Source organism: Acanthochromis polyacanthus, chromosome 10 (genome assembly GCF_021347895.1).
Source record: "Acanthochromis polyacanthus isolate Apoly-LR-REF ecotype Palm Island chromosome 10, KAUST_Apoly_ChrSc, whole genome shotgun sequence".
NCBI lineage: Eukaryota > Metazoa > Chordata > Actinopteri > Pomacentridae > Acanthochromis > Acanthochromis polyacanthus.
Genome location: NC_067122.1, coordinates 4,502,753 through 4,528,599, shown reverse-complemented (window position 1 = coordinate 4,528,599; position 25,847 = coordinate 4,502,753). Strand labels below are relative to the sequence as shown.

Sequence of the window (25,847 nt, the reverse complement as noted above, 5' to 3'; positions counted from 1 at the left end):
TATGCAAATACAACATTGGGACACTTTAAACCCTCATAAGTGGGAAACTCAAGTTCATCTAATCTCAATTTATGTTTCCTTTCATATTTTACTCACTGTGGGCTCATTTTCCACTGCAAAAAAGTCCTGCACAACCATAGAGTACTCAAATATGTCTATTGCTCACTATATTTAACCCTTAGATGCACAAGTGACTGCATTCTTCCATAAGTGGGTCAAAAATGACCCGCATTAGAATCAATGTGTTTTTATGTCATTTCGTTTACGAATAATAATTTCAATTATTGCTTGTTTTATATTTTGTGCACACAAGAATGATTTCATGTTTGAAATATGTTTATTCTTACTTTGTAACAGATTTTAAACATTCTGATAATCGAAAAAGTTTGTGCACTGCATCTCCTCTGGTATGATATTATCAATGATAAAGAGCTTGGGGTAGTAATACAAATATTACAATTTCTTTAAAAGTGTAAAAGGTAACTACATAATTTAAATGGAATATCAGAAACATGTTATTTGAGGAACAGCTAGAAAACAAAACGATAAAAACTTTTGACCCATGCATCTAAGGGTTAAGGTATAATGCCAAAAATCATCAGAAAAGATCACGTTAAATTTCTATTTCTGGTAAAATGACTATTCATGTTACAAAAACCGAAAAGATCCAAGAGTGAACATGTACATTTTTTTTGTCCAAGTGCCCACAAGTGTTATCAATACAAAAAAAACCCAAAGATGACTACAAACTGTAGATATTTTACAATAAGCGGAGCAGCATTTTCAGCTTTTTAGCTTCCTCGCATTTCTCAACGCTGTAGCACGACATCACAGATGATTTGTACAGTAACTGCCAGAAAGTTAAAAATCCAATTATTACTTGTGTTTTTAGAAATTCTCACCCTGAGAAATGTTGTAATTCTACAAACACAACAGTGTGTTCAGAGAGTTAAGAGTTTCCTTTTAAGATCATAGTCTAAATTAATGCTCTGTGCTATTTCCATTTCCTTTATCGTACATTTTCAGTGTAGTAAAAAGCTCAAAAATGTTGCAAAAAGCACACTGATGCCACTTATCCTCTGTATTTATGAACAAAGTTGTACTGACTTTGGCACATTGTAATAAAATCTTGCATATCATAATGTATAATAGCAGATAACTGCAAGCACAGGCTGCACCAACTTAGTGCCTTAAAATTCATTTTACACGCAGAAAACAGTTAAATGCAGACGCTAGCGGAATGCAACACAGTAAACTGCAAACGTGTGTGTATCTGTCAGATGAAATTATATCAGCAGTGACATATTTCAGTCTTGCTGGGTTGTTTTTTTTCATGCTCTGCAATTTGTTTCACTGCCTTGCACATTTATTTCTATCACAGTGTTACATTTCTTTTATTTACACTGTTTAAAGTGGCTCACTTATGCAGCTACTCACAGTGTTTATTAGTGCATGCATGGACATAATTATTAAAATCCCCCTAATCCTGCTTTATCATGTCCGCATGAAGGATTTTCTTGGGTGGAAATCAGCTCAAGAAGACCACAGATTTGATGCTCCGGTATCCTGGATGGCCTTGTGTCCAAGAGTTCAACCTTTAAGTCTTGTAAAAACATGGAAAGCCTGATGAAAATTCATGTATTCACTAATCTGGTGGCTTTAAGACGATAATAAGGGCGAGAGGTCAGAGCATTTCCTCCGCCAAATGGGAACCACATAAATATGGATATTAGCATAAAAAGTCTGCAAGGTAGTATGGTAATTAGGTTCTAGTGGGAGAAGTGTCATCGGTACAGATGTAGGATATGTGCTTAAAGACAACAACGTCCTCCACAGTGTTTGTAGTCCGTCTGTGAGGCGCTTCTCTGTCCAATCAGGACACAGTGAAAGTGTTGCTCGCAGCTCGACAGCCGACCTGTCAGTCTGGAGGTTGACTTGAGCCCGCGGAGATCGCTGATCGCTCTCACTACGCTTCTTTAGGCCTCCTAATCCCTCTGCTCTCTTATCTGCCTTTGTTCTGAAAGCTGCCGAACAGCCTGTGAGATCAAGGCGTTTGGAGCCAACCAGCATGTAGAGCTTCCCCCCCGCCGAAAAACGCCTAATCACGGCTAACGAGCTGATTATAGCCGATCAATCAGGAAGTCGGTTTCCCTAATAAGGCACTGTCATTATCAAACAGTGGGACGGCGTGTCGTTGTGCAGAGGGCTGGGGGAGGTGACGTCCCTCAGGCCACTTCTCCAAATGTACATCTCTTTTCCCAGAAGGCTGAGCGAGCCAAAAACAGAGCCAGCTGCAGGGGAGGAAGCATCCCCACGGTCGCCCTCTTTCCTCTTTCCTTTCCCCTCTTTCGGCATGTTGTCGAGGTGAAAGAGAAGAGGACAGTCGTCAGGCTGTAGCAGCTCTCTGCCTCTAGGCTACATCAAAACATGCTTTAATGTTGTGTTTATACTGTGATCCTGGATGGTATGTGCAGCTGACAGCGGCGGCGGCACTCCAGAACGGATAATTCCTCACAAATAATTAAATTAAATGAAAGCCTGTCTAAAAATACTAATTTGCATTCTGTGCTGTGAACTTCAGAGGAAAAAAAAGCCACTGAAGACAGTCCTGATTGAAATGGAAGCGAGAGGCAGTAATGTTCGACTTTGATTTCTAAAGGGGCTCTCTCTTTTTCAGTCTGGAGAGCCTGTCTGTGTTAAACAAGCGAGCTGCTGCCAGGCGGGCCTATCCTTCAAGGATGAGTGGCGCTATTGATCTGATCCCCGTGTAGTTGCCCCGCTAGCCCGGCAGGGGGGGATGTCTCTCTGCCTCGACACTCGGAGGAGCCGGCTCTGTCCTCCCAGGGCTGCAGTGTCTGTCCATTTGATGCCCTCTCGCTCTGTCTTTCTAATTAGACAGCCTTGTGAAGCAGGTAGCCTCAGTCCGATTGCATTTGCTCTTTCTCTCTCCGTCTCGTTCTCTCCGGACTATCAGTGTCACTAACGAATCAATAGAGCATCGGGGCAGAAACCACAGAAATCAGCACAACTGGGACTACTCCAACTGCTGCTGCTGCAGCTACCTGCACTGCAACGACAGCCTCACGTCCGGCTCTGAAATACGAGCTGAAGTGCGGCACCGTTTCGCGATAAAGCAGGGATGGTGGTGCTGCAGCCTCCGTTCTGAATTACACACCGGCAGCGATCAGACACATTTCTGCTGTTCTTTACAGTCCCCTGAAAAGCTCGACTATTGCTTCACAGAACAAGCCGGCTGTCCTCAGAGAGCACTTTTCAAGCAGCACACATGCATCACAACAGTTGCATAAAAGCCATGAAACCCTCAAGGACATTGTTCACTCAGATTGTACAGACCTCCGACTGTACTCAGCTGCACCTCGGAGCTATTCATCACCGCAGTCGCCATAATAGGAGTAAACAAATCCCTCCAGGCAGATATTGTTCTAATCCAATACGTTAAGAACACTGCATCAAAACTGGAGACATGTGCTAACCAGGCTAGTGATCCCAATAAAATACAACTTTATATACAAAAGTTTGGGGTCACCCAGGCAATTTCATGTTTTCCATTAAAACTCACACTTTTATCCATGTGCTAACATAACTGCACAAGGATTCTCTAATCATCAATGAACCTTTCAACACCATTAGCTAACACAATGTAGCATTAGAACACAGGAGTGATGGTTGCTGGAAATGTTCCTCTGTACCCCCATGGAGATATTCCATTAAAAATCAGCCGTTTCCAGCTAGAATAGTCATTTACCACATTAACAATGTCTACACTGGATTTATGATTAATTTAATGTTATCTTCATTGAAAAAAACTGCTTTGCTTTTAAAAATAAAGACGTATCTAAGTGACCCCAAACTTTTTAACTGTAGTGTATATTAGCAACCAAAAACCCCTACAAAACCTGCTGCATCATTTCTCCTATTTATCTGTTCCTTCCTTGCTGAGGAAAAGTTTCTAACACACATCGGCGGCTAATCGTCTCTTAAGAAGACATAATCCCTTGAGAAGTGTTGCGTTTGAAACGACAGCAAACTGCAATCAAACACGGTTTTAATGTCTTGATGCTGCGACAAAGCAGCACAACGTCCCGGTAAGTAACTTTTATACGTCTCAACCGAAGTCCAGACTGTGACCCACATTTAAACATGCTGTGTTATCAGACTGTGAGATTCACACAAGTCTTAGCCAAATTTTTGTCACTGATGCTAATGAGGTACACTAGAAAAAATGCCCCTCTCAAAACAAGAAAAAAAAGAACTTTTACTTTGAAATAAGTGAAAAAATCTGCCAATAGAACAAGTGAAAAATGGCTTGGTCAGATTTCTCAAAATAAGATATGACATTTAGAATATTGAGATCTTAAAACTTGCTGGGAAAACTTATTTTAAGCTCAATTTTACCAGGACAGTCAAGCTGAGGTGTCTTAACCCTCCTGTTGTCCTCATTTATAGCACCAAAAATTCCTGTTGCCCTGTCTGAAAAAAAATCCAAAAATTCAGAAAAAAAATCCCCAAATTTATAAAAATTTGCAAAATCTTCAGGAAGAAAATTCCTTAAAAGTTTTATCTTAAAAAAATCCCCAAATTTGGCAAGAAATAAACGTTTAAAAAATAAAAAAATGTATAAAAATTGTATATATTTTCAAAAAATGAATAAAAAAGCTTCGTAATTTTTTTAAAAAATATCTAAAGTGATTACATATATATCAGGAAAATTTTGAATATTTTCTTTAAGAACATTCACAAAAAATTCGCTGGATTTTGGTTGATTTTTTGTGAATGTTCTTAAAGAAACATTTTTTTTTAACATTTCTTTTTTTCCATTAAAAAATGTTCAAAAATTTCCCAAAAATATTGAAACTGTGGAAGTTTTCACTGTGAAAATATTCTTTTTCCACATTTTCAAACTTTAAAACGGGTCAATTTGGCTCACAGGACGACACGAGGGTTCAACTTATTTCGAGTTTTCTTGTAAAATTCAACTCAAAACAAGATAATTTCAGGATTGTTTGACTTAACAAGATATTTAAGACGCGTTCTCTTAAAACAAGTCCCTCTATCTTGCTGAAATGTCCCTTGTTAAGTGAATCTATCTTAAATCAAGTGGGATGAGTTTTCACAGTGTAAGATGTTGTTCTCAAAGTCTGCACGGAAAGTTGAAATGAAAATCATTCTCCTGTGCTCATACTGTAGCTGCTAGACCAGCCATCAGCCGGTTCACTGCTCCTGTCTGGCGCTCACAGCTTTTGTGCCAAGGTTAAACACACCTGTTGCTCAGTCAGGCCCCTGCTGTCTCGTTAAAGGCGTCTAGTTTTATTAAAGACGTACGACCGACCGCTAAATCATCCAGTTTTCGTTATGCAGTCAACGTGTTGTTGACTTTTATCCGTATTCTATCCTACAACCTTCATGATTCACGCATTTTTCTGCAATTTATTCGACGGTGTTGTTAACCAGACACATACGTGCACGTAAATGGAGATTTCTAGTTAATTGCACATTACTAATTGTATTTGATTTCTCATCTATACAGCGTTAGTAGATACATCCTGTCCATATTTATGCCTTTTTGTGCTTTCTGTATCTCTATATCCCCTGTGTGCTCCCCTCTTTTATTTCTATTTGTTCTGTATGAATAATATGCTGCTGGTTTCTTGAATTTCCCTCGGCATCAATAAGTACCTACCCACCTTCATAACTGTGCTGTTGTGTTCTTCTACCTTTTCTGTAAATGCAAACGAGCTTGAAACATGATGATATGTGTGAGCTGTAGACTGTCCTTTTAGTAATAGACATTTGTGGAAATGATGCTGTGGATTGTCACTAAAAGTCTGTTCTTAGACAGGATGAACTGATATTTGACAAATCATGAAAATTCTGCACAATTTACACTGGCATCTTTTTTTAAAGTCCGGTCGTAATGGTTTTAAAATAACTCCTTTTGGCAGGATTGGTGCAGTTTTTGCACAACATAAAGCGTTACTGGCAGGTGTTTTGGATCGAAAACTACAATAAGCTCATAAAAGAACCAGAATAACACCGTCAGAATTACTTTAAGACTATCTGGGATGGCAAATGTCAACCCTGTCTCCTAGAAATTACATTCCTATACAACTAAAGTGCTTTCAGAAACACATTTTCTCCCTGTTATGTAACGGTATGACACCATGGGAAAGGCTTCCAGCTTGATGCGACCACAGATTCCTCATAAGAAGGATGGAGGCAAAATAGAGACATTGGTGACAACGATACCTTCAGACAGGAGAGCAGGGTTTGTGTCTGAAGCCGTTACTCTTAGACTTAAGTTTCATTTTCACTTGCTGTTTGGTTGGATTTAGAAAAATATCATGATTTAGGTTAAAATACAATGCCTTCCCAACATGTTTGAAGCTCATTTTGAGGGTATAATACAACTGGTTGGCTGCAATGGAGCGACAGTAAGGCATCAAAATACATAAGAAAGATCCTGTATTTTGATTTAAAACATTTTTCATGCTTCTTACAGTCTCTCCCTTACACCATCTCTGTTCCAGACACAGTTGTGCCACCTCCACATCTCTCTCTCCTCCTCTTTTGCTTTGTTTTCGGCAAAATGTTTGTGAATGGTGCTGCTGCGATTGCCTCGGTAGGCTGGTTTATATGTGCTGGAGGCCGGCGGTTTCCTCTGCAGTGAGCCGAAACCTGACTGATAGCCCTCTCACAGCCGTAATGGAGGGCTGTGGATCGCATTAGACTCACATTAGAAGGACTGGCCAGAGAGGTTAATTAAGAACGTGTGATGCCCAAGGACCAGCTCCCTCTCCCTCACAGAGAGTCGACGGGGCTTCACCGTCATCGCATTCGTTTCATAGCGGAGCGGTTAGGATTAATGGTGATGATCGTATTGAAGGCGCTCCCACATTTCACAATGAATCACTTTCTTCTGTTTTTATTGTACTTGAAATAAGTAAAAAAATAAAAAAAAAGACCCAAGGAGGAGCTGAATTTAAAACACCTTCTGAATGATTCCTCCATTTTCACCGAATTATGCAAACCTCTCGGCAAAATCCTGCTTCAGATGCAAATACCTCGGATTCCTCGCTGTGTTTTCCTCCTGTCCTCGGAAGCCCTTTTAGCTTCACCAAGGTTAGACAGAAAAGTAGAAAAGCTTCTTAAGGTTTGCAGGTTTTTGTGGCGAGAAGAGTTAGTTTGTGCACGAGTGGTGGGAAGTCAGCACAGTTTGGAGAAACTTGCAGGTTTGAGATACACGCTTTGCTTGAGTTCCTCCATTTTATGCTACTTTAATACTTCTAATCTGCTACTTTTCCTGAGGGAGACACTGCACTTAACTTTTTTTTTTGCCAGAAATGTTGATCTTTCAAAAAGTTCTACTCTCCTTAAACCACTGGGAGAAAAAAAAATGCTGCTTCTAAGTATGCACAGATAAAGATGAAAAAACATCTGAATTATTGAATTGTTTAAATCATATTTTTGACTGGAGGGATAAATTCAGAATATTTGATTTAATTTAATCAATTATTCTGCAACATTGTTTCTTCACTGGGTGTAAATCTTATCCCCTTGTCAAGCACTTCAGCCGATCCTGTTAACAAACTCAGCCTCACTTTACAAATTTAAAGAAGCAGAAGACGCCCAGAAATCACAATAACCAATGCAGAGTTCACCGATGACAATGCACCAATGTCCGACAACATTTCTGGAGCAACAACCTTCTGCCTAAGTTAGAAAATGCCACCGGTCACATTGGTCTCCATGTCAGTGCAGAAAAAAATGAATTTATGTTGATCAATACTATAGGAAAAACTAAATTCACTGTCTGGATCAAACATCAGTTCCATTTCAAATACCTCGGCTGTAACGTATCATCGACAAAAACCAATATAAAAACAAAAATTGCAAAAGCGTGGTCTGCCATTTCACTGTTAAAGACTATCTGGTAATCTTTTTGATGATGTGAAATGTGGATTTTTTTGAGCCACTGTTGAATCCATTCTTCTGTACAGTTCGACTACATGGACACTAAAAAACAGCTGGAATCATGGCTGGTTGGCACTGATGCTAGAGTTCTCTCTCGGTAGTTTCCAGTCTCTAGAGGTGTTGAATCCTTTGTAATGAGTTCTGACCCTTTGTGAGCTAAAACCTGAGTAATGGCATAAAGTAGTCTACTTGAATGCTAACCCTGGTCTTATGTCTAGTGGTGGGAGAACAATTCAGATCTCTTATTTAAGTAAAAGCACCAATACATCCATTCATAATCTATAGACCTCTTTGTCCTCTGTAGGGTGGAGTCTAACCAGGCTCTCGCATTCACACTTGCAGACATCATCATCATCATCAGCAGGTCGAGCTTCCTTGACGATTTCTGCCACAATTCACCACTGATCATTGCAACAGTGAGATCCTCCACAGTCAACCCAGTATCGTCGGTCAGTTTGTCTACATTGGTACGTGATGGTCTTCCAGTGTGACTGACAAACTCATGTTTCCTGCAAAACCGTAATCATTGTTGTCTGACAACAGTTTAAATTTGGAGAAGTTTTCTGTAAAGTCGTTCTCTTGTTGGGTGCTGCTTCCTTGAAACATTGAGAGTGTCATGAAGCATTCTAGTAGTAACAGTAGCTCCCAATTTGAACTGTTTTTAGGCAACAAAAATGACCTGGAGCGTGACCTTGTCAGTCAAACCCTATTTCTGAAACCAACTCGTGACCAAAGTCGCATTGGAAGACCATCATGTACGTACCTGTGTAGACCAACTCATTGACGATCCTGGATCTACTGTGGAGGATCTCCCTGTCGCAATGAACAATGGAGAGTTGTGGTGGAAAATAGCTGAAGGCATCGGAGGAAAGTCCACCTGATGATGATGAACTACCAAGAAATGATACGTTAACAGCCTTTCAAAGAGCGCATCAATGACATATCGATACATTTCATAGGTTGCCAGGATGCATTGTTTGCTTTTCGTTTGTCAGTGAATGTCATGTAGTACCGATGAGCGATCCCTGACTTCAACCATTACATATATTTTTCAAAATAAAATGCAGAAAGCTTAAAATGTATAGCCATGACATAGAAGTGGCTTTCCACATGATATCCTAATATTTTATCACTCTCTTTTGGTATGGTGGCTGTTTATGCCTTCGGCAGGTAGAGTTTATTATCCTGATGGACACTGGAACAGCAAATTAAATCAGCTGAATTATTTTCTATCTGTCAATTTATTTGTATTTTAATCTCATACTTTTCTGTTTGACTGCCGTGTGTCCCGTTCCTGTTTGTGTTCTATTCTCTCGCTGCTGAGCTTCATCAGTTTTTATTAAATTTCTGTCCAATATGAGGTGAAGTTTCCTCTGGATCTAATGTTTCTGTCATCTGCTTGATGCTTCTGTCAAAACTGCCTGACGGTGCATTTATTTCTTTAATGGCTCCTTTGTGAAAAGGCAGAGGTAACAGGTTGAGTGCACTCTAAAAAGTAACATTTTCACCACTTCATTAAATGCATTTTTGCAAAACAAAAGATAAAATTTGTTGATACAGATAAACAATTTAAGTGGCAAACATTGTTTTGATGGGTGGTGTCATTAGTTTAAATTTTGTGTAGTTTAAACTCTGCGTCGGCTGATTTAAAACTAAATTTGACTAATGAAATGATAGCTACATTTTTCTTCACTTTGAGGTCAGGATTTTAAGTCCCCTCGCTTATCTTAACATGACTGGACAATTTCAGATGGTGGAAAATGGTAATTAAGAATAAAGAGCTCATTGACCAAACTCAAACTGACAGATGAATTTATATATATGGGTCATTCCAGAATTGGAGGACATTAAATTTAAAATAATCCATGTACAAAATACTAAAACATGCAGTTGTTGTGTAAATGTACTTGTCCTGAGACTAAAAAAAAAAAAAAAAAAAAAAGACTAGGAGAAAGGAATGTTTGAAAATATTTTTAAAATGCCAAATAAGTCTGGAGTTCCCCATAAAAAGACATTTTTCTCTTGTCCCACTTAAATTGGATCTCAAATAAAACAGTTAAAATTAAATTCAAATCCCCTTTTTGATATTATTTTGTTTCATTGATGCCTCTTGAAATTGTGGGAACATTTTTTTGATGAACACAATATTTAAAATAATAATTATTATGGAAGGAACGTGTGCCCCACAACATGTTAGGAAAACCTTTTTAGCAGGTAGAAAAAGATTAGCATGGATTAGCAACCCTGTTACTGTGATTAGAGTAGGGTCAGCAAACAACAAATAAAACACAGAATAAAAATGGTACCAGTGATGTGTAAGCCGAGCCAATAGTTTATTACCTATTATGAATAAATATGTCGCAGAAAACTGTAAAAGAAAACATTTATTTTTAAAAAACTTTGAAGCCCGAATGTCCTTCAATTCTGGAATGACCCATAAACAGTTATATAGATAGAACAGAAAATCTCTAATGACTGCACAGCCTCCTGAATTCACCCGGAAAATATTCACCTCCTTTTACACAACATGCCAGCTGAGACCCTGAATTCACCTATTTTGTAATTGGAGCTTAAATAAAAAAAACTCCATAAAGTTAAGGATTCCTCAACAACAAAAACGCTGTCAGCTGTAAAGTCAGTAAGACGTTGAGCGCAGCCGAACAGACGAATCAAATTGCATAACCAACCGACGGCCTAAATTCACCTCCCGCTTTCATCATACGAGCAGAAATAAACTGTGCGATAGAAAAAAAATATGCAAAAGGTTTTGGTGGGCCAGATGTGGGTCAATCCTGACCCTGCGGTCCTCTTTCACTCTGACTCTCCTGCTGCTCTCGGGGTGAGCGGGGGTCGAGAGACATAGTGAGGTAACACACTGAGCTTGTGAGCGAGCAGGTTTTAGTGTGATTTCCCTGAAAGTGCAGCGGCAGCCGGACTGCTAATCTACCTCTTCACCTACCATCACAGCTCAGGGGATTGGGGATTACAACAATGGGATTCAGGATTTATAGTTTTTTATTTTTATACATTTTTAACCCCCCTTGACCCAATCCCCCACTGCCTCACTGCACTTTTATTGACAGATTAAGGGAAGGAGGCCCTTAATTTGATTCATTTAAACGAGTGAAACAAAAGCTGAAGTTCATTCTTGATCTTAAAAAAAGAGCACTTTAGTTCTGATTATCCTCAGTGACAGTTTAGTTTGCCCTTTTAGCTTTTACAATTTATACCGATCAGCCAGGAAACATTAAAATCACCGGCATAACATTTGCATAGATGTTCTTCATGCAACCAATGCATTTCTGACATGTTGGGATAAGGATACAGGATCTCTGGTGGCGTCCAGTGGAAGCTAGCAGATCTTTTGGGTTCTGTGAGTTGCAGGGTTTGACTTTGGCCTCAATGGATTGGACTTGTTTCCCGAAGCATCCCATTGATGATCCACTGGGTTGTGATTTAGGGAGCTTGGAGGCTGCGTCGGTGCCTTCAGCTCTTGGTTGTGTTCCTCAAGCTGTTCTTGAGCAGTTTTTGAGGTGTAGTGGGGCACATTGTCTTAATGGATGACTGTTGTTACCCAAAAAGGAGTGTTCTTGGTATGGAGCAATGTGTGAGTAGGTGGCACGTGTCAAAATAACACTGCATAATCGATGCTGAGATTTCTGCAAAGTATGCAGAGACAGAGTGGTCGTCCGAGGTCAATGACAGGAAGAGTTGGGTATCATCAGCATAGCGATGGTATGAGATTTTAACTCATAAGAACCCACGGTGACAGCAGTGTAACAAGCATTTTGAGTGCCCCAGTCTCTTCCTTGTAAAGCTTTATGTCTGACCTTAACTCATTAAAGACATTAGAGGAGATTTAATTTCCTACGACTTTGAACGTAGCATGCGCATGCGCATATAAAACCTCTCCCTCACCCCCCTCTAACCTCCCCCGTCTTAACATTTACGAAGAAACGCCCCCCTCCAGAAACTTGCGTAGGACTCGTGAAGTTGTCTTTTACGGCTGGGTCCCCCTGGATCTTTATCTGCCATTATGTAAAAAAAGATGAGCAAAACAAGTCGCCAGCTCACTACGAAGCTATACCAAAGCAACACATACACAAAACACGTAAGTCCAAGGCGTACGTAATCTACGTAACTAGACCTGAACCGGAAGATTTTTGATTGACAGGAAAGGGAGCAAACCAAACGCTTCGGTCCGAGCGCATTGATTGGCTGATGTTTTTCAGGTCTTGCCATGTCCACAGTTATTTATTTTTTTTTATTTATTTATTTTTTTAGAAACCATACATACAAGTCCACTAAAGGTCAGTGTATTCATTTTATGTGAATCAGACAAATTAAACAAACAAAAAAAAACATCCTCCATAACACCTTTAAGTCATTTAAGGAAAAATGTGTCTGGGTTCTTATGGGTTAAAAAGCAGCTTTTTTGTTGTTCTTGGCAGGCCTCACGTCATTAAATATGGAACCTGTGATGAGTCACAGTTGCATGGATATGAGCCGCGTGTATCCGAGTAGATTTTAAAATTTTAATGATTACACTGAGACATGCTCAGGTTTTAAAACCTGCTTACATCTCTGATATGCTAAACCCTCACGAGCCTGAACATAACCTATATTAATGGTCGAGGACACACTGTTACCTCGGCTCATTTTACTGAGTCACTTCAACTGAAATGTTGCATGTGCTAGAAAAATTAAGCTTTACTCTTTCTACTAACTAGTTCAGACTGAGGCATTCAGGCAACATAGATTTCTTTGTTCACTCAAGTATTTATGAGTAGCACTTGCAAATATGCATAAAAACTAGAAGTTCAGTTGTGTTCTTGTTTTGCCTTTAGTAGTCAGTACTAGTGATGTTACTGAGTAAATGTTTATGTCAATAATTTAGCTAATTAAACATTTATTAACTACTAAGACGGTTCAAATTTGGGAACTTTAAATTACAACATTAACAAGTGTAGTGTAATGTGTTGACAGAAGTAATTTGTTGTTTGTCAATGTGTTATGTTCTTGTTTTTTTCTAATGCATGTAGATGTTTTTTAATATTAGAACAATTCTAATGTTGAAAAACTGTTGAAATTGAAAAGATAAGATAATTAAATATGATGCATAATTCAAACTACTTTTATTGTTTCAATCTCATTTTTGTTTACAACTAAAGATATCAGTAGCAGTATTTTATGCTGTCTCAGCTCATATCCAGGTTTGTACCAAAGGAAATATCTCATTTTTATCCCTAAAAATCATATTAATTAAACATGAAGTGGGAATATTTTGTCAGATTTAGCTGTGCAACCCCAAATATCCATCCATCCATCCATCCATCCATCCATCCATCCATCCATTCTCTATACACCGCTTTATCCTCACTAGGGTTGGGGGGGGGGGGGAGACAGGTCGCCAGTCTGTCACAGGGCTCAACCCCAAATAATTATTCTTTGCAAATACATCAAGCCACGTGACAAATTATTTAAAGTTAAACACACTTAAATTTTTAAGTGTTTCCACTTTTAAACGTGTCAAAATTCTCTTTTTCAGACTTGAGACTGTTTCATTCTGTAACTGTTACTACGTTTTAACCTCACTTGTTATTGTGTCTGTCTCACAGAAACTCTCAACCCACTTTAAATGAATAAAAGTTTTGCTTGAAATGGACTTAACGGTCTCACCAATGAAATAATGACTTCATTTACATCGTTGGGATGCAGAATCCTAGTGACAGCAAAACTCAACACCAAAAAACTGTTCTATTTTCACCCAATATTCCAAAATCACTAAAACAAGTGTTTGCACTGCAACAAAACAGCATTCCTCTGTGTGAAAACTTTCAGGAATGATTTTAAATCTGCTGATACAGACACACAAATGGGTCGTTACACGCTGCTGATTTGTCTTTAAAACTGCTGCAAGTGGCATTTTGTCATCAATAAATCAATCAATTAGTAATACATATGCTAAAAAGGAAGAGTCAATGGATGAATTTGACAGAGAATAAATTAAGGCCTGTGTATCAAGCAGCTAAAATGCCAAACATTTACTGTTTCCAGCTCATCAAATATGAAACTTCGCTGCTTTAATCTATTTTGAATCATTGCAAATGGAACATCTCTGGGTTTGATTCGTCACCCATGTGGGAAAAAATACGGAAAAGATTCACTTATATCAAAACCAGCTGGGTTCCAAATAACGTCGGTCCGTCCGAACTCCGGCTGTGTCACACGGCGTCCCCCCCCACCGTGGCGCCACCTTTGTCACCTCGACAGCCTCGAGGTCCTCAAAAATACGTGAACACGCGATCATGCTCACACACACCGAGACATGTCAGATTCAATCAAGCAGCTCGAGTCACGGCAGGCACGAACACATGCCCTGCAACACCGGAATGCACAAGGGCACTCGCGGATGCACTCATGCATGCTCGCCGGCTGTACAGCCACAATCTCACACACCGACACACTCGGACAGACTCGCAAATCCAGCACTGTGTGGATTGTTTACTGCGGGCATGTTGTTGGGTTTCTTGTGGCCGTTTTCCTGCCCTTCGCCACACAAACCAGCAAGCTTTTACAATCATCCGGCGCTTCCATATTCTCCGCAGGCCTGACAGTTTTACTCTTTATTCAATCCAGCAGCCTGGGACTGATAAATCCGAGCGGGCAGATAGAATTGATTGATTAAATGCTTCAAAAGACAAAACCAACCAAAAGAAAGAAGAAGAAGAAGAAAAAAGCCCGGATACATCTCAAGTCTCCTCCATAGAAGAATTGACATTGTGCTTTGTCATTTTAACTAAACATATCCAAAGCAGTTTTGAAGAAAATTAAATAAAGTGTCACATTTTCAGCTTCCTGCTTCATGTTTATTTCATCGGCGGTAATCTTCACAGGCAGTCAGACAGCTGATAAAAAATTTAAGGCGGTTTTGAGATGTATTTGTTTTCGACTTCACAGCGATGTCAGGATAGAATCCGTTGATGTGATCGTGCTGTTAAAATGCTGCACAGAAACACACACGTACGATTCACACAAAACACCCATTTGTTTGTTAAAAATATCTGACACACTGGTCAGTTTTTCTACTCCAAATAATCGTGTATTGCATCTTTTTGTTTCCCTCCAACGACGTAAAAAAAAAAAAAAAAGTGTGTTTGAGCCGTAGTGGGAATAAAGTACTGTTTTCGGTCTTTCTGCTTTATTGAAGACTGTTTGTGGACTTGATCAACTGGAAATGATACTTTGTCCACTTTGTATTCGATGAAAATGAGGTTTGCTGTTTGTCACCACATATTTGACGGAAATCGAAGCGTTTTCTCGTTACTTTTGACCAAACAAACCTCTCGTTATGAGTAAATGAAACCCCCGATTGACAAAATATTTCAAGTTCTCAGAATTGAGGTGCTGCAGATTTGTTCTTTGGCTCTGGCTGCACAATCTTTGGGAACATTTGGTGATGCAAAACAGCAAAACAAGCCTGAAATGTTGCTAAATTTCACGTCCTTGGTATATAGAAAGACAGCGTACTTTATAGACCCCAATTCATGCCAGGTCCTTGTTATTCGCTCAGTCAAAACAGCAAAAAACTGGAAATTTGGCTTGCCATATGTACCGTAGATTAAATTCTACTAATGTTAGATGTCTAATATATACATATATATGCAGTTCAAAAGCTTACGGTCACTTAGAAATGTCCATATTTTTGAATTTTCAATGTAGATAACATTAAATAAATGATAAATCCAGTGCAGACATTGCTAATGTGCTAAATGAGTATTCAAGCTGGAAACAGCTGATTTTTAATGGAATATCTCCATAGGGGTACAGAGGAACATTTCCAGCAACCATCACTCCTGTGTTCTAATGCTACATTGTGTTAGCTAATGGTGTTGAAAGGCTCATTGGTGATTAGAAAACCCTTGTGCAGTTATGTTAGCACATGAATAAAAATGCGAGTTTTCATGGAAAACAAGAAATCGCCCAAAAGTTTTGAACAGAAATGTATATGTTTACTTTCTAGGCTCTCAATACCAACTATTGTTTTTTAAAAAATGCACATTTTCTTCCACTTTCAAAGGCCAGTAATTAAAATTTTGTCCTTTGCTGCCTTTTAACCATTTAGATATGCTGGGAATAATCTTGTCTGTGTCCTCACTAAATGTCTTGGCTATGAGATTTATATTTTTGAAGACATTAAATGTGTAAAGCAGCTTTTTCGAGAGTGAAAATGTCTAAATTCCCAGCTCTGAACACATGCAAATCTCACAATCTAGTCCAAATATGACACAGACTGATCCTGCTGTGAATTTATTGAGATTATTTTTAGTGATGGATTAATACGTGACTCAGAATAAACCACATGTTTTTTTCTTTGTGGCTTATGTTCTTAATAATATTCAAAAAAACAAGGACAACAGAACAGCGAAATTCGCTACCCTGTCTCCCAAAAGCCGACCTTCCTCTCCAAACAAATGTGGAAGAATTTCTCAATCAATGGAAATACTTAGACAAAGAGGACCTTGGGATTGTGTCCATTTAGTCTTGCGTTCACCCATTTATTTTCATTTTGATTCTGTTTAAACTAACTCTTTAGTTAGGTTTGAAAAATGGCATGCTTTGGTCAACACCTTCACAACAGCAACCACTGGTTAGAAATTTGGTTAAGCTACATGTTTCAGGAGTTAAAGATATAAATGTCTCTTCTTTTACTTGGCAAGTTCTACAGCAAGATGTTTATTTCTAAATACTGCTATGAAAAGAAGAAGACCTGGGAAGTCAAACCACACTGATGTGATTTCCAGCACTTTACAGGAGCTAAAAACAGTCCTACATATTCTCAGTGGGAAGCACAGCTGCAAATACTCATCCCACCGCTAACACCTGCAGCACCGTCACCGCTCCTTGTGCATTTCCACAAACTAACGCTTCCTACCTTGATTTTGTTTGTGTTTAATGGCTCTTCTACATGGTAAAGCCATTACGAGCCTTGTCTGTGTTTGCTCCGCTGCTCGGCGCCATGAAACATTCATGCCTCGTGTTCCTGCTGACGATGACGAGCAGCACAGGAAGCTAATATCAAACGCCGAGCGAATCTTTCAGAGGGCCTGAAGACAGACGAGAGCCGAGATTCGGCAGTTCCTGGCGTTCGCAGAGCCAGAAATGACTCAGCGACCAGCTCACAACTTCAACTGTTTATTCTGTTGGAAGCACGAAGCTGTTTAGCTGTGGAGGTCTTCCATAACAGTGTTGGTTAAAAACGACGCGTCTGTGGATTTAGGCTATTTGTGGCTCCTGATTAGATGATTAGAGGCAAAAACATGAGACAGGATGAACTAAATTCTTGTGTGTGGACAAAAAAACAGTTGTTACTCCGCCAAGGAATGTGGCTGAGCTATTTATCGATCGCCGTCCGTTTGTTCGTCTGTTAGCAACATTGCTCAAAAACAGACGAAAGAATTTGGATGAAATTTTCAGGGAGGGTCAGAAATGATTCAAGGACCAAGTGATTAAATTTTAGCAGTGATGCAGCTTATAGTCTATTTGTTAAGAATGTCTGTATCACTGCAAGACAGCGGCACAGCGTCACTGCATGACAACAACTCATCTGCCTGCTGACGATCACAAGATTGCGATCCTACTACAAATCCACTGCTGTGGACTTATCTGTAAATCATACAATGACTGAGCAGCCTTGGTGGAGTACTTTGCTCTCTGAATGCGATACTTGTTGAATTATTTGACCACTGGAAAACACTCTACTGCCTCAAAGCTCCTTTGTCCTTAAACTTTATCCAGTGTCGAAGGTAGATCTGGAGGATTGCGAATGTGGAAAACTAAGCTGATTGGTATTCATCTTTGTTAGATCTTGGCTGTTGACTTTTCATTTCCTTATTCGGAATCACCTTGAATGCTGATGAAAGACTGAAAACGACAAATGTAAATGTAAATGCCTGATTGTGTCACAGATGTTCTGAGAGTGTTCACCTTCATGTGCCGTCGCCTCCGTCTGAAGCGCAGCAGCTCCTTGTGTTGGCGGGCGATGAAGTTGACGGCGGCGTACTCCAGCAGAGCCGAGAACACGAACAGCAGGCATACGGCCATCCAGATATCGATGGCTTTTACGTAGGACACCTGTAGGTGGGCGACAAGACCGACGAGAAATGTCACAATAAGGAACACTTCACTTCTTTTGCTTTGTAGTTGCCTTCAAATCCTTGTCTCAAATGATTTTCACACATTTCATAATCAAAATTGCCTGTTTCTATCGGAGACAGAAACAAAACCAAAAAAGCAACCAAGAGACAACCTAATCTCAGTAAGAAATAAACACAGGAGTGTGTGTGTCTGTTCTTCAAATATCTTAATATTGGTTCATCTGATTTACTTTAAACTCAGTTTGTGTATTGCTGGAAAAATGAGGAAGTGCAGTGTTGAGTTTGGAGTAGATCAGATGAATTGTGGCCATTTTGGACGTCTTTTTTGGATACTCGGTGGCATTTTGCTGGCTGTGGGTGCACTCTGAGTCATCCCTGTTGCATTTTAGAGCACAGTTTAAATTCAGGGGCACAAATTAATATAGTGGAGCAGTAAATCAAGTTATTTATGAGAATATATTTCCAAATCATGTTGTGAAACATGCATAAATTACAACAATTATTTAGAATAAGAGAGAACAAATACACCCCCTGTCAAAAGTATTGAGACAGGGGGTCATTCAAATAAATGAGAAAGTGTCTCAATACTTTTGACAGGGGGTGTACATCATTTAAAAGAAAGACTGATCAACACTTTCCCATCGGACACCTGTATGGTTTTAAATATCAACAGGGCTACAGTGAAATGTGACATTTGTAATGTAATAATACATTTATTTGGGAAGTGGGGGCTTCGGTTTAAGCTTTTCCACACATTTGAATTTCAGAGGCTCAGTTTCACTTCAGAGGTTTATGATGCTCGACATTTATAGATGGATTGACATGGATAGAAATCCACAACTCCAGACAAAATCCAGACAAATGCGAGCAGCTTTTATATTAAACGAGTGCGCTACGGAGCAAGATGGACACGGTGAGGACTGTCCGGATAATCACGGCTAAATGAAGTCTGGTTGGATCATTGTCTGATTGCTATCTGCCTGCCAAGTACCATTATTCAAGTGTATTCACCCCGGCCTGTCATTACAACTCTCCATCTCCGCACGCAATTACACCGTGCAGCCTGAGAGGGGAGAGCCCTGTTCTGTCGCAGAGAGAGGAAACCCACCATCAGCCGTTTAAAATCCAATTAAACTATGACTTTGGATCACTTTACACAAACACGCAGTGCTTAACGTCGTCGCTCGGCCTTGTTGCGATTCGCGCTCAGTTCACTCCTGCTTATGAAAACATTCATCTTGGAATGCCCGAGTGACTTCCAACTCCCCCCACCCCCCGCCAGAGCTGCAGAGAACCGCTGAGGCCTGAATGGTCAACCGGTTCACTCGGCTTCATGGTCATCCAGGCAGAGAGAGAGGGGAAGGAAGATTCCAGAGACGGCGTTAAAAAGCAACTCGCTTTATGTGTGAATAAGCAGCCTCGAAAGTTAAGTTGTTTGGCACACAGAAAAGCATCCACAGCTACCACCATTTTCATCTGAAAGCCAGTTTACACGCTCGGTGTGTGCTTTGAGAGGCCTTTCGCTGAATAATACTGAGCTCTGGACACTATCTGTGGTGCTTTACGGTGCTGTTTTGGATTTGTTCAGATGGAGTCACGATATTCGACATGAGATGCTGAGAGAAAAAGAGACGCAATGGACGAAAAAAAAAGTGAAGAACTCTGCACCGCCATTATGCAATATGAAATATGTGAAACAACCTCCTTAATGGCCTTTTGTTGCCTAGAAACTGGCACAAAATACACCCTTCTCTGGGATGACTCTGGGAAAGCAGATCGTTAAGTGAGCTAAATGAAGCAGATGGCGACAGAGTGGGTACACCAAATTGTTGGACTTGGTGTCTCTAAACTGTTTATTTCCTGGCATTCATTTTGTTTTGCCGACAATTTGTAGCTGCGCAACCTCCTCTAGCAAGGTCTAGCAAAATTGGGCTTTACGTTGGTGGGAAATAGTTTTTAGATTAGCCTCCAAAAACTCCTAAGAAGTGCTACAATATTTACTGTGGCATCGATTGCACCAGTGAAATTCATCCAGTTACATATTTCTAACAGTTTCATCCAACTCTGCTGTCACCATTGTGCATACGCTCGATTAAAAAGAAGCACGAAAGACCACCTCCTTGTTAAGAAAAGGATGGGAAAGCAGTTTATTAATAAAATACTTTTGAATTGACTAAATAGATAAAGTAGTGCATTACTTTTTGACAAAGGAATGTGTAATGCATTACATTTAACGCTGTTAGCAACCACTCATTTGGCTCGCGACGTGTATTCCAGCATATTTAAACACCACATGGGCATGTTAGCAAGGTTAAAATCTAAATTTATGTTTCAGCTGTTGTATCTTAAAATGAATTTTAAAAATGTAATTGTGCTCATTTTGTTCAATGACATCAGAATTTTTTTTTGCATGTAAGCCATAAAAAACAACTTCCATGTTTACATAAAAATCTGCATTTTGATACTCGTTATAGTGTGTTTAAATGAGCAAAAATGTAGTTTTTTTTTAAATTGCTCTTATTTAAAAGAGAAGTTATTCATATTGGGTTTTAAAAATAGTAATTTTTTGAAATTTTTTCTTTGTTTTTAACAGATTTGTTAATTTACAGATAATATCTACTAAAAATCACAGAAAACTACTGTCTTAATTTATTTCAACCAACTAAAAGTGTCATTATTTTACAGATATTGGCCCTTATTTTGTAATTTAAATGGTTTTCACAGTTTTTGATCCATCTATCTATCTATACTAAACGCAGCCTCCAGATCTTCCTGTGAACACTGAGGCAGCCTTTAGCTAGCAGCCGGACTAAACTAAACTAAACTAATGTCCAGTAGCTCATCCAGTCGCTGAGTGAAGCTGAAAGTTTCTGACAAACTGACAGTGAAGCCTGCTGAGCTGCAGCTTAGGTGCTGTTACTGGACTCATGCTTTGCAGGACAATGTTCCAGCGTTCAGAGAAGAAATGGAGGAGAACTGCAGCCCTGGTCATTCTTCCAACCACCGATCAGCTAAATGACCGACCGGCTGAGAGAGCCACTGAAATACTTTAACCCTTAGATGCACAGGCATCAGTTTAGGGGGGACGGTGGGGACGTGTCCCCCCCACTTTTTGTCAGGGGTCATTTTGTCTCCAACACATTCAAATTCTTCACATGTAAGCCGTTGTAAACCCAGTTATTTTCAGAAGTATAGAAAATTCCGATGCTCCTGAACGCACCATCCGCACTCGGCCGAGAGTTGCACAGACATGCAGCACACCTTCGTGAGATTAAAAAAAACGCGCAGATGCTAAATTTGTGCCCGTGCCAAGTGGAAGCTCCGACCAGAGGCGTGCAGGGGCAAAATTTCGGCCTGGGAGAATTAGTACTATAGTGGCCCACAGACCCCTCTACCTGCATGTACCGATAGCTTAACATGTTGAGCCTCCGCCTTTGGTGCAGTGGTTGTGAGTTCGAGCCCAGCTTGTGGCATTTTGCCGCCGTTCTTCGACATTTTCTCAAAGTGCTGTGGTCTCCACCCCCCACTTTTTAAAACAAACTGACGCCCTTGCTTAGATGCATAAGTGGGTCAAAAATGACCTGCTGAGGGCGTTTTCTTCCAATATCCTTGTAATGACAAGTTTGCATCAGTTCATAGACCAGCTATTTGTCAAAAAACATGCCTTCAAGATGATTCCATTTAAAATTTTAATTTACCTCATACTTTTAAAGAAATTGTAACATTTATATTCCTACTCCAAGCTTTCGGTGATTATATCACAGAAAGAGTGGGATAATGTCAAGAAAATGGATGTTGCTGTCCTGTTTAATATTCTTCTTTTCCAATTATCAAAATGTTCAAAATCTGTTTTTAAGTGTAAAAAATAAACATATTACAAACATGATGCACAAGAATAGAATACAAACAACTTTGTATCATTCTGAATGTCTTATGCAGCCAGTGGAGTTTTCTTTTATTCCTAACTTCCAGCTGTTTCTTGCTGTCGCACAGTTTAAGGAAAACTCTTGGACGAGATGTCAAATGTCTTCAAGAACCAGAAAGAAGTCTAGTTTCCTTGAGCTTGGAAAAACCTTAAAAAAATAACTCGTCTGTGGGTTAGATACCTTCAGCCTGCTTCAGGATTTTTGGTTCCTATTGGTGAGAGATGCCAGTCTGTTTTGGGGGTTTTCTGTTCTCTGTTTATAATTCGTACAGTCTGTACCTCACTATGTTAAGCACTGTGAGATGATATATAAATAAAACTGAACAGAACTGATTTGAATTCATAGCCTATTGGTCTGTTTATAGAGGCATCTAATTTTAGCTTTAGCCACTGTCAAGGATTGTTTTTACTTATTAATTTGGTTAAAACCTTCATAAAGTTTTAAAATGCACCTTAGGTAATTTACCAGAGCTCTAAGAGCTAACATTAGACGACTTAACTCTTACTGTTTGTTTAGTACAAGACTCAAGGTGATAGCCGTTGCCCTGCACTGTCCAACCACATGCTGGATTTTGACCAATCACAGCTCACAGTCTGTCACAACCTGCATGAAGTGTGAAAGAGATTGAACAGGAGGATCCAGAGGCAGATGTTTGGGATCCAGAGTGTCAACAGCTGTGGCATCCAAAGTGTTACCGAGCACTGATGCTGTCAAACCTGGCAGAGAGAGCAAAGTACTTTCTCCATGTACTAGTTTTGTCCTCTGAGCTGCGTAAGGTTACGTTTCTTTCTGACGTAAAGACAGTTTTTGTTTTCAGTGTTTGCCTCTATGTTTGCTTGTATTTTCCACCCAAAACAACCATCAAAGAATCCTCTGAAATCCGGCAAATGCTGCTTGTTAAAGCTGAAACTCATGCGCCAACCTGCACTATGTAGGGCAGATATTTTCTTGTTTATAGTATTGTGAGTGTTTCTGTTATTTTTCCTGAGGTGACAGCAAACAACAGGGGTCCAAAAGTGTGAGACACAGCAGTGGATGATGGGAGAAAAGGTCCTTATTTACTGCTGTTAGTGGCAGTAACAGGAAGATGGATGTGGGAGAACCAAGAGGAGGGAGACTGTTGGATCCTTGAATATGGCTCATTCCAGAATTGGAGGTTTGGGGCTTCCAATAGCCTAGCCGTGCTAGACCCATGTTTCTGAAGGCACAAGGGTCTGGGGAAGCTCGACAGGGAGGGAGGCGGGCTAAAAGGTTGTCTTTCAAATCCCTCTGCAGCAATTGGGTAGGTATACAACCAATCAACGCAACGAATAGGCTGACGTAGTTCCTAGAGCGCCGGCGGATTGTGGCTAAGTCCCATTAGCTTCCCAACCAGCGGAGCCAACTGGTATATTAAGGATTTGCCATATCCCGTCGGCATAAGTCCAAATACGTCTTTCTTCTCAATGAAACACTTCAGTGCCGTCCTTTGTTTATCTTTCAAGTTGAATTTTAGCTTCAAATCTTTAAGGGCTGTGGCCAAAGCCAAGTCGAAAGATAACTGTTTATTGTGAGCCGGTTGTTTCTGTCAGAATCGTCGCGCCTCTGTCGTCACTTAGTTACGCCCGCCTTCTGACTCTACACTTCATGGTGATTGGTCCGGCCAGTTTTAGGAGCGTCCAGCCTCGAGCCTTATGGAGGGTAACTAGACCCACCCTGGCAGAGAATTAAATTTGTTGCTGTGGGTTATCTAGCGCGGCTAGGCTAGGCTTCCAACATTTTGAAAAATAAATCTTATCTGTTAAAATTTTCTGCTACTTATTCATCAATAATAGGTAATGATCGATCAAAGGCTTGACTGGCTCAGCTTACATTTTTTTTTCTTTTTTTCTTTTTAATTAATTTATTTATTTATTTTTGGCTCAGCTTACATATCAATGGTATAATTTTTTGGTCATCAGGGGGGTGGGACAGGAGAAAAATGGTATTTTAGGGGGAACTCCAGACTAATTTGGGGTTTTAAGAAACATTGTTTTACCCTAGTTTTCATAGATTTGGTCTCAGGATAACTAAATTTATACCGCAACTCAATTTTTTAGTATTTGGTAAGTGAATTATTTGAAATTTGATGTGCAGGATGTAGAATGTCCTCCGGTTCTGGAATGACCCATGTCAGAAGCTAACGCTAGCAGCACAGCGTCTTTCCTCTCCTTCCTCCATCTTCCTTCGTCTGACGTGGCACAGCAGTCGCTCATGAAAAGAGCCATATGTGTAGGTGTGTGTGTGTGTCTGTTATCAATCACACACACACGCACACAGAGCTGTGTGCGTGTGTGTGTGCGAGTGTGTGTGTGTGAGCAGCATGCCCACCTAAGCTCAGCTGTGCTGTGTGATCATTATTGTGACAGATGAACTGCGGAGGAATCACGGTTCACTTGTTCAATTTTTAGAGCGCATGAAGCACCTAATGTCAACAAACACAGTGTGTGTGTGTGTGAGAGAGAGAGAGAGAGTGTGTGTGTGTTGAGGATTACAGCTTCCCTGGACATAATTACACAACTGTACTGACTCACGCAAACTCTGACCGTTATTTTTATTTTCTCTAATCTGAAAATCCCAAATAGAAAAAAAATTTCTCGTTTATTTTCATCTTTGTCACCTTACACTGAAATTTCTTTCCTCTTTCACCACTTCTCCTCCTCACCCGTCCATCTATCTGCCTCTCGTCTCAACTCTAATTTGTCAATGAAAAGGACATTTTCTATGCCTCCATTTCTTCTCTTCCTCTTTGCCTTGATCCCCTCTTCCTCTCTTTTTACTATTAATTCCTCTTCTTGCCGACGGTTCCTTCTTCATTGCCTCTCTCCTTGTTTTAAGCATTAATTATTCATTCCAAAACTGTAGCTCACTGACTGAAGTGAACAAAGAAATGGAAAAACATCAGTCATCATCAAGCCTCATGCCAATAATATTTCTTTTTTTCCTGTGATACTGCTGCCCTTTTCTCTTTATCTTAATATTTTTTGACATTTGGATGGAAACAAAATGAAATGGCTTCTCAAAACTCAGTGAAGCTGTTCATGAAATGAATGGAAGTAAAATCAGGATTTAAAATGAGTGTTGCTAAAGTCAGCATCCTGATAAATTATTATCTAAATCCTCATAGTTTGCACACTTAAGCATTTGTTTCTTTGATCTCCTTGACTTGTTATATCTCGTAGAAAGACGGTTTGCTGAGAAATAGTCATTTTCTTGCAGAGAGTTTGAAGTGCAGATCGATAACCACTCTAAGTGCTGAGCTGAAGCCAGAAGAAGCTTAGGGTAGCTTAGCATTAATGCTGGAAACAACTAGCCTAGCTCTGTTTGAAGTAAAAATAATTTATCTACTAACACCTCTAAAGCTCAGTATTTAACACATTCATCTTGTTTGAAGTGGAGAATTCATTCAGGTGGATAAACGGTTGCTTTTAAGAATGCATAAAACTCCCTCGACAATCACAGATTGCAATTTTTTTTTCTGTTTTTCCATTCTGATCAAGCGAAATGTGATCGAAAAGGTCAGTTTGTCTCTGGTGGACATGAGTGTGTCACAATCATGCAGCCAGTGTAAGCAGTAATTCTTGTGATTTATGATTTTTTGTGAGTGCACAATCAACATCACACCTGTTACACATGTTTTGGTAATCACTTGGCTTGGTGGTTAGCACTTTAGCCTCACATCTAGAAGATCTTACGTCCCGGCGTGGAATCTTTCTGTGAAGAGTTTGCATGTTCTCACCGGGTTCTCCGGTTT

At 39.8% G+C, this 25,847-nt stretch overlaps 1 protein-coding gene across 4 annotated transcripts in view; it reads right to left on the bottom strand.

Moving 5' to 3' along the window:
- Window positions 1–25,847, bottom strand: part of glra1 (glycine receptor, alpha 1) — a 161,800-nt gene that overhangs the window by 17,945 nt on the left and 118,008 nt on the right. For all 4 annotated transcript variants that reach the window (XM_051954487.1, XM_051954488.1, XM_051954485.1 and 1 more), the window contains one exon: window positions 17,980–18,126. In XM_051954487.1, coding sequence (XP_051810447.1) covers window positions 17,980–18,126 — 147 coding nt within the window. The remainder of the gene's footprint in view (window positions 1–17,979; window positions 18,127–25,847) is intronic.